General features: G+C 47.8%; 1 protein-coding gene across 1 annotated transcript in view; it reads right to left on the bottom strand.

Moving 5' to 3' along the window:
• hipk2 (homeodomain interacting protein kinase 2) overlaps positions 1–10,000 on the bottom strand; it is a 73,817-nt gene that overhangs the window by 43,447 nt on the left and 20,370 nt on the right. Inside the window, exon 2 of the mRNA XM_080842909.1 lies at positions 9,404–10,000. This exon is cut by the window's right edge and continues 473 nt beyond it. Coding sequence (XP_080699035.1) covers positions 9,404–10,000 — 597 coding nt within the window. The remainder of the gene's footprint in view (positions 1–9,403) is intronic.

Genomic DNA, 10,000 nt, shown 5'->3' on the forward strand with positions numbered 1-10,000 from the left:
TTGAGGGGGGTGGGGGGGGGGGGTGGAAGTGGAATGTTCCGGAAGCTCATGCTATAATCTGGGGGATGCTGATGAGAACACGCACTGGGAGGAAATGAAACTTCACTTAGCTGACACGACTAATCCCGCCTGTATCCATAGCGACTGAGGAGGAGGTTAAGAATTGTTGGTCTACCCCACCTCGTTCTCCAATGCAACTCATGGCACTGTCATCAAGATGAGTTTAAAGATGGGCCATGCAATCACAGAATTGTGTTTATGAATGTCAGTGTGCGTGTGTGTGTGTGTGTGTGTGTGTGTGTGTGTGTGTGTGTGTGTGTGAAATAGATAGATAGATAGATAGATAGATAGATGGATACTGTGTGTGTGTAATGGTGTGTGTGTGTGTGTGTGTGTGTGTGTGTGGGTGTATGACAATTTCTGATATTTCGTTTCCATTCTATTCACGCAGTATTGGGTCAGGGCACTCTCTGGATTCCCAATGTCACTGTGATTTTGTACATTTGCATTTCTTCTGTGGTAAGTCTTCAGTGAATGAGTGAATGCATTCCCCAGGGTCAGTGTGGTATTGTTCCAACTGGTGCTGAGGGCTCTCTGCATAGGCAGGATGCGCTCAGGTCTTTATGAACGTGATGAATAATGCAAGACTTCATGCATTCACAGAGACCATATTTGAACGGGCCTTAGACCTTTATGCTGTGTGTGTCACCGGGCTTTGGGAGATTCATAAAGGGGCTTTAACTCACACACTCACACACACACACACACACACACACACACACACACACACACACACACACACACACACACACACACAGACACACACAAACATATGGGCACACACACACTCTCTCACTCTCACGCACAATCCCCACTCTCAAACTCAGCTGGCAAGGAGACCCAGTCCTGGTGTAAATTAGGCAACCTCATACGCACATTAGCTTTAACCTCACGCACACACATTAGCAAATTTCTCCAATTGAGGACACAAAACACATGCTCTTACCACTGTGAACTTCCATGCAAAGCCTTATGGGCACCTAAAAACCACACACACACCATGATGGAGAGGGGGAGGGAAAGAGGTGAAGAGATGAAAGTATAGACCCATGCAAAGAGGACACACAAACACACACATAATGACACACACACCACACACACACACACACACACCTGTGAGAAAGAGTCTATTTGTATACATGAAAGCATCGGAGGAAACAACAAAGAGGAGGCTACTATTGTCAGGTTTCTGTGTTACAAATCCACAGGAAGCACACTATGTTCTATTCTGAGTCTTCACTGCCCTCTCAGTAGTTATATAAATGCCCTATTCTAACTGAAGGCACAGCATATTGCCAAAGGATGACTTCTGTCATCGTCTATCTGGTAAATGGCTGTACTGTTCAGAGTGCTTGTCTGCTCAGTGGAGAATATATCAAAGTGCTTTACGTTTATATCTATCTACTGATGCATCTGCCTCACAAGGCACTATAGTACCTCTACATGGAGCTGCTAGGGCTTCTGTGTCTTGTTCAAGGATTTTAGCACACATCTTCACTCGACCTGCCCTTTCTCTCATGGACTGAGAACAAAATAACAAAACAATACTGACATTGCAGTGCAGAGCACAAAGCATCTAGTTATTGTAAACAATGAGGCCATCTTGGTTAGCATGGCTGTCAGTACCAATCATTAAATTATTACGATCGATTTTTTCAGCTGTTTTGATATAGTTTTATCAAGCAGATGTATTCAAAGTTCAAGAGTACTTTACAAAGTGTTTCTGAAATAGTATTTTTGTAAGGAGAAATGTACATGCTCTTGGAGTCCTCAGGTCAGCTTAGAACCCAACACCCAGTTAAAAAAACATGAAGTGAAAGAGCGTTGTTATGCTGTGTGAAGATTGGATACAGACTCCATAGCAGAGCTCCGTTACCACAGGACCGCTCACCCATCACAAACACACCTGCACTCTTGGAAAAGAGCGAGAGTGAAAGGGAAAGAAAATGATTTCAGAGAAAGAGAATAGTATAGTGACACAGAGAATGAAGGAGAGCAGAACCAGGGAAACGTTTGGGAAAAGAGAAGGTGAAAGAGAAAGAGAATATTGACAATGAGAGTTAAATCGAGGAAATGTATTTGGGCCATTAGCATGCAAGATAAAAAACAAAGATGTGACAAATAATCTAAAACATTTGGAAGTGGACAATGTGTGACGTCCAATTACTTTATATTACTGAACTATACTTATTAATTTCTTCATTTTTATTCAATTGATTTAGCATAATTTATATTTCATTTATTTATCTGAACACAATCATATTTGCTGTGGAAGAATCCCTGTTATTTGAGCAAAGCATTTGAATGAGCGAAATTGTGAGTCCGAAACAGACATGGGGAGCAAGAGGGGAGAGGAGAATATGAGGGAGCGAGAGAGAGAGAGAAAGAGAAAGAGAAAGAGAAAGAGAAAGAGAAAGAGAGAGAGAGAGAGAGGAGGGACATGGAAAGGCTTGGGAAGAGAAACCTCAGTGTATGCTTCAATAAGCAGTAACTATTGGCAACCTCATTCATTAGGGTGCTTGTCCAGGCTGGCATGGGTAAGGAGGAAAATACACTGGGACCGACACACACACACACACACACACACACACACACACACACACACACACACACACACACACACACACACACACACACACACACACACACACACACACCACACACACACAGTGATCCTACTGCATATTCCAGCAGGACCACAGCTCCTGTTGGAAGACAGCATGTTCCTAACTACTCTAATCTGCATCAGCACTGAGGCTGAGAGTCTCACGGTGGAGAGGGGGATTGAGAAAGAGACGGGGGGGGGGGGGGGTTGGGGTTGGTCATTTATTCATATGTATTACTCGTCTGTCTATTATTGTCACATTGCCCGTCATGGCAACAAAGCTGTTTGCATTCTAGTTTGAGTTTGATTGAAATGGTGAAGGGTGGCTAGGGTAAAATGGCATAGAAACATCATACTGTGGTACTACTAGTCTCTAAGGGGAGATGAGCCATGATGCTAATGCCTTGTGGGAGAAGAAATTAGACACAATTAGTGAAAGACATACATAGGAGAGAGAGAGAGAGAGAGAGAGAGAGAGAGAGAGAGAGAGAAAACCAACATGGCTGAAAATGCACTCACAAGTTCTAGCATTTTGCTTAGTGTTGATGAACAAAAACATTCATAGCATCACACGCAATCATACACACACACACACACACACACACACACACACACACACACACACACACACACACACACACACACACACACACATATGTCCTCCACTGGGTATGTGACGTGAGTGCTTCTCTGGCAGTATTGATTGACGGGGAGATTTTCCATGCTGGCCTCAGCCGGATATGACTCACAGAGAGATGTCCCAGCAGGCCTTGAGGTGGGGGTTGAGGGGCATGGAGGGGTGCGAGTTACCATGGTGACAGCTGAACGAGGCGAGTCGCCCTCCCTTGAGCATCTGCTCCCCTCATTCCTCACGGCCGTCACCTCTCTAAAACCGCAGCACTCCAGCCAGCGCGCCCGGCAGAACACTCTGGAAGTTTCACTTTGTGAGTTCGATGTTGCCCGTGGGACACAAACAACACAGCACTGAAACAGGACAAAACGTCATGGCTGAAATGGAATGGGGGCAGAAGGACACGGACCAAGACAGGACAGTAATCCTTTTATCTGACCCAGGTCTAAGCCTGCCAGATTTACCTGTTACATCATTGGCTGCTACTCAACGGCAGAAACGGTCCCAGCCGCTGACGTAACCCGTTTAAACAGAGCGCCTGGAACAGCGAGAACTCTTAACCCCCTTCCACACTACCACCCCTCCCTCCCTCCCTCCAAGCCAAAGGAATGGCTCTGAGCAAACAGATATTTATGGCGTGAAGGTGCCGGGCTGAAGCGAAGGGAGGCCGGGGAAAGGAGTGCAGGAGACAGAGCTCTCTCTCTCTCTCTCTCTTTCTTTCTCTCGCTCTCTCTGTCTTTCTACCTCTCACTCTCTCTCTCCCCAGGACAGCATCTAACTCTCTCTCTCTTTCTCTTGCTCTCTCTGTTTTTATACCTCTCTCTCTCTGTCTCCCAAGGACAGCACCTAACTCCCTCTCTCTTTCTCTCGCTCTCTCTGTTTTTATACCTCTCTTCCTTGTCTCCCCAGGACAGCATCTAACTCTCTCTCTCTCTTTCTCTCTCTCTCTCTGTCTTTATACCTCTCTCTCTCTGTCTCCCAGGACAGCACCTAACTCTCTCTCTCTTTCTCTCGCTCTCTCTGTCTTTATACCTCTCTCTCTCTGTCTCCCCAGGACAGCATCTAACTCTCTCTCTCTTTCTCTCTCTCTCTCTGTCTTTATACCTCTCTCTCTCTGTCACCCCAGGACAGCACCTAACTCTCTCTCTCTTTCTCTCGCTCTCTCTGTCTTTATACCTCTCTCTCTCTGTCTCCCCAGGACAGCATCTAACTCTCTCTCTCTTTCTCTCTCTCTCTCTGTCTTTATACCTCTCTCTCTCTGTCTCCCAAGGACAGCACCTAACTCTCTCTCTCTTTCTCTCGCTCTCTCTGTCTTTATACCTCTCTCTCTCTGTCTCCCCAGGACAGCATCTAACTCTCTCTCTCTTTCTCTCTCTCTCTCTGTCTTTATACCTCTCTCTCTCTGTCACCCCAGGACAGCACCTAACTCTCTCTCTCTTTCTCTCTCTCTCTCTGTCTTTATACCTCTCTCTCTCTGTCTCCCCAGGACAGCACCTAACTCTCTCTCCGGCCACAGCAGCCCCAGACCTTGGCTAGATGAGTCAGTGCCTTCATGGGTCTCCGTGGTAACCAACATGAGGCCTTAAACAGCTAATACAGCACCCATTACCCCTTAGCCCATAATACAGACAGCTGCATGAACCAAACCCTTTTTCCCTTGGCACTCAAAGCCATCTGACTCGGGTCTGGGCCTGACCCACTTCCCAGTCAGCGGCCATGTTGGAGTACGGCAGTGCGCTTACGTCTCCCTTCACTGCAGATTGGAGGCATTCGCGTCGATGGGTTCTCCAGTGGAAAAATCCATACATCAGGCTGAGAGCCCGAGGGCCTGCCAAGTCACTGAGTGTGTCAGCGCGCCCTGTAACGCAAACAGCCGTGTGCCATATATCACATTCCAGCCCCGGCGGATGAGCCGTGCAAACAGAGACGCCCCTGGCCGTGGTAACGAATGTTTCAGTAAATCTCCAACATGCAATGTTTTATGTGTGTGTATTTGTATGTGTATCTGTGCATGTGTGTGAGTGTGTATGTGTGTGTGCAGTTGTTACCAAAAAGCATGGGGGGGGGGGGGGGGGGGGGGGCAGCTCATCTTCATGTGTGGAATGTACTATATACATCTCAGTCAATCTTTCCCTCTGTTTTCCAGATGATAGGACGAGGAATGGCCCAGTTGTTAAGCAGCAACACACACACAAACACACACACACACACACACAGACGGTGGCTCTAAAGCTGGGGCTTTAGTTACATATTATACAAACAGGGACACTGGGTGCATCCTGTTCCGTGCTGTTCTGTGCTGTTCTGTGCTGTTCCGTGCTGTGGATTCAGAATGATTGTCCTGAGAACCAGTCTCCAGCCAGAACAAATATGCTGCCAACGAGGCCTTTTTATAATCCTCCCTTTAACGGCACATGGTGGTGGAAACATTTGCTCACCAGATTATTTAGAGAAAGACGATTTGTGACACTCTGTGACCGTTATCAACCGCTGCATGACATCCAATTGCTTCCTCCTGGCGGTGATCACATCTAGGCATGATGGACAGTAGTGTGAGTGTGAGTGTACCCAAGTGAGGTGGGTTTTTTATCTGCCTGAATCTCCTGAAACATTCATATAGTACCAATGCTAGCAACACACACACACACACACACACACACACACACAGACACATACAGACCAAATCCATATCTACCTTTCATGACATCCTTCCCTCCCTCTCTCCCTCCCTCTCTCCCTCCCTCTCTCTCTCCCTGTCTCTTTCGCTCACACAAATTCACACATTTTCAGTCCTGTTAGCTGGGGGAGAGGAGAAAGGGGCTGATGGGTAAATCTATGTGGCGTGTGAGCTCTACTGCCAAGAGGAAATGATGGGATGATCCCCAACATCGCCTCTCTCACGCAAGGCAATCCCTTCTGTTGTGTGTGTGTGTGTGTGTGTGTGTGTGTGTGTGTGTGTGTGTGTGTGTGTGTGTGTGTGTGTATGTGTGTGTGTGTGGGTTTCTGTGTGTGTGTGTGTATTTTTTTGGTTTACAGTGGAATAGTGTGGTGGAATACAGTAGAATACAGTGTAAGTATGAAAGCATGCAAATATGTGTGTGTGTGTGTGTTTGTGTGTGTGTGTGTGTGTGTGTTTGTGCATGCGCGTGCAACCTCCTGTGCATGAATGTCTTATGTGACACACAAGCATATCTTATTTTAGGAGTGCTTGGAGGCAATCGTGTGAGGTTGCATACAGCTTTTCCTCTCTGTACTCACTTTGTCTTTGGATATTTACACGGCCGTTATGCCCCCGAAGAAACAAATCAAAGGCCATCAGGACAGGATTTCATCTTTCACCCTACAGCAAGGGAAAGAACTGCAAAGAAAAGGCAAGGTATGAAGATGTATTTATTATACCATCAACGATCTGATAACTTCCACCTTCCATTGCAGTTCCTGAAACGGGCCACTGCATCTGCAGACGGTCCCCTCATGCTAGGCTCGCCTAACGGGCCGTGCCTGTTTACAACCAGCTCTCATGTCCACTCAAGTGCATCTGGTTTGAACTGCCTTTTGTGTGGTCCTGTCCCTCATGTGGCATGCACAAATACACACACACACACGCGCACACACACACACACACACACACACACACACACACACACACACACACACACACACACACACACACACACACACATTCAGCGACTCACACACACAAATAAGCACCATACACACATGCTCACAAACACACACGCACGCGCATGCACGCACATGTACATGCATGCACAAGCATACACACACACACACACACACACACACACACACACACACACACATACACACACATGCACACCTATAAGATGTGTAGCAACATTACTGGGCAAGGAGAGTGTTGTGCTGCTTTCTTAAAAAAAACACAACTAAATCTGATCACTGTGGGAACGCGTTTACACCACCCCTGCCTTTCGTGTGTGTGGCCCGTCAACCTCGAGCAAAGCCTCCTGTTATGGAGACCGCAACAGAGAAATAGTAAATAAATGGTCAAAACAAACAAACAAAGTGAAGAGATTCAGCCACAGAATGAAGAGAAAGCGCCTATGCAGTGCATCAGCTGGTTCCAATGCTGGGCTCTCTGGTGTATATTACAGGCGAGGATTACTGGAGAACTTCAGCTGACCCCAGAGCTCCCAGCCTTTAGGGCAGAGGCAGCCTTCACAGAGAGGATGGGGATGGGGGTTAGGGGGGTTAGTCAGGGACTAAACACAGCCAGCCTGCTGGTTAAAATACCTCTTTTTTTATAATACAAGTTTTTCTTTGGGCCTGGAGTTTTTTAAGAACTCCCGCACACACACACACTCACACATACCAAAAAAAAAGAAAAGAAAAGAAAAAGCTTTTCCCAGAAAGCTTTCCAGGGCAAACCTATATTTCCTTTTTTTCACCCAATCCCTCCCTCCCTCCTCCTTCCTCAGAATGAGAGAGGGGGAAAGAGAGAGAGAGAGAGAGTAGAGAGAGAGAGAGAGAGAGAGAGAGAGAGAGAGAGAGAGAGAGAGATAAAGGGAGAGAGAGAGAGAGAGAAAGAGAGAGAGAGAGAATTCAGCAGCAAAGTGCTCCCAGGTGCTGTCAGTCAGCACCAGAACAGAACACACCGATCAGGTCCTCTTTCATCTTCAAAGCGGCACACACACACACACACACACACACACACACACACACACACACACACACACAGGCAATATGCACAACACGCCTGTTATATCACACTAACCACTAGAAACAGCTGGCTTCCTGCAAACTCTTTCAATTGGCCTGCTTATTCTCACAGAAGGGGCAAGGGTGAGAGGAGAGAGAGAGAGCGAGAGAGAGAGTTAAAGAGAGAGGTGATGATGAAAGAGAAATTAACAGAAACCTCATACACACACAACAAGGAAATGAGAGCTTGCAAAGAAAGAGTCCAAGCTGCTTCCAGTTAACCCTACAAATCTACCGACAACAAAGCAGCTCTGGCCCCCACACAGGCATACACACACCCACACACAAATACACACACACTTACCAAGCACATACAAAAACGCACACAAATACGAGAAGTCTCTGCGCTGTAAATGTGATTTGCAGCTACAGGTAGCCTACAGGCTGTTTGTGGCCGTCTGGCCAACTTGTTTAACCTAAGAGGCCAGCGCATTATGTGCTTGGATGCTATAAAACCAGCACAGACTAGACATTATTGATTGATATAGGGGCTGATTTGGCCAAGCTCGGGCCGGAATGAGATTGGTGGTCAAGGTTATCTCTCAGCATAACCCCAGGTGTTGCTGTTAATGTTTAAACTGGTATGTGCTATCTCTTTACAAGGAATCCCCAAAATAAATCCAATCAGACCCACAAACAAGATATGCTGTTCTAACCTAAGATAAGCTAACCATATAATCAGATATTAAACCATGTCTTCAGGAAGAAAAAAACTGTGTGTTGCTTGGCATTACACTCGCAACACACAATACCATCAGAAAACACTATACTCATTGGAGCATATCATTATCCATACGCATCAGAAACATACGTAATCAAACACGTTAACAACATATTCCGTACACACAACCTTTCCAACTGTGACCACTTAGCATCACTTTAGAAACATCACCACAACATTGCAAAATCACGTCGCTTATCATTCTACTTTGCCTACCAGGCACAGAACCATCAGTCAACAGAGCACTACATTCAGTACGGTTAAGCTTAGCATTATCCAAGAAACATCTGAGCTCCCTTAGCTTAAGCATAAGCATTAACTCTTGAGTCGCTAGCGCTTACCTGTAGTAGCGTGACTGCAGGTAAGTTGAGCACACGGCCTTGGAGACGTGGCTGGCCGAGCCGAAGTCGATGACCTTGACGCGGTAGGGCTGGCGCGCCGGGTCCACCAGCATGATGTTCTCGGGCTTGAGGTCGGCGTGGATGAGGCCCAGGCTCTTGAGCTTCATGAGGGCGGTGGCCACCTGCTGCAGCACGGGCCGGATGTGGCGCAGCGGCAGCGGGCTGAACTTGTTCTGCTTGAGGAAGTCGTACAGGTTCTGCTCCAGCATCTCGAACACCAGGCACGTGTGGCTCTTGTGCTGGAAGCACTCGTAGGCGCGCACGAAGTTGTAGTCGTCGGCGCTCTCCGTGCTGAGCCGTGCCAGGATGCTCACCTCGATCTGGCCCTGCCGCGCGTACGACGGGTGGTTCTTGAGGATCTTGATGGCCACTATCTCGCTGGTGCCTCGCTTCCAGGCCTTGACCACCTGGCCGAAGGTGCCGCGGCCCAGGAACTCCAGCACCTCGTAAGTGTTGGTCATGGAGAGGAGCACCTCGTGCTGCACCAGCTGGTAGTCGCCCTCGCTGTTGCCGCTGCTGTTCTTCGACGTCGCCGTGGACGCGGCCGTCGCCGTGGCAGCCGCGGGGGGCCCAGTCACGCCAGCTGTGGTGGTTGTCGTGGAAACGGGCAGGGCTGCCCCTTGCCCTGATGCCACTCCAATACCTCCTCCTCCTCCTCCCCCTGCTCCTTTGCTGCTGGTCGAGGTGTTGTGGGTCATGGTGTGCTCCTCCATTGTCTGGGTGGGATTGGGGTTGTGGTTGTGATTGTGGTTGTGATTGTGGTTGTGCTGCTGTTGCTGCTGCTGCTGTTGTTGCTGATGGTGTTGATGATGAAGATGCTGCTCCAGCTCCTCGCTCTTGCGCTT

The sequence above is a fragment of the Sprattus sprattus genome (assembly GCF_963457725.1).
Source record: "Sprattus sprattus genome assembly, chromosome: 7".
Classification (NCBI taxonomy): domain Eukaryota; kingdom Metazoa; phylum Chordata; class Actinopteri; order Clupeiformes; family Clupeidae; genus Sprattus; species Sprattus sprattus.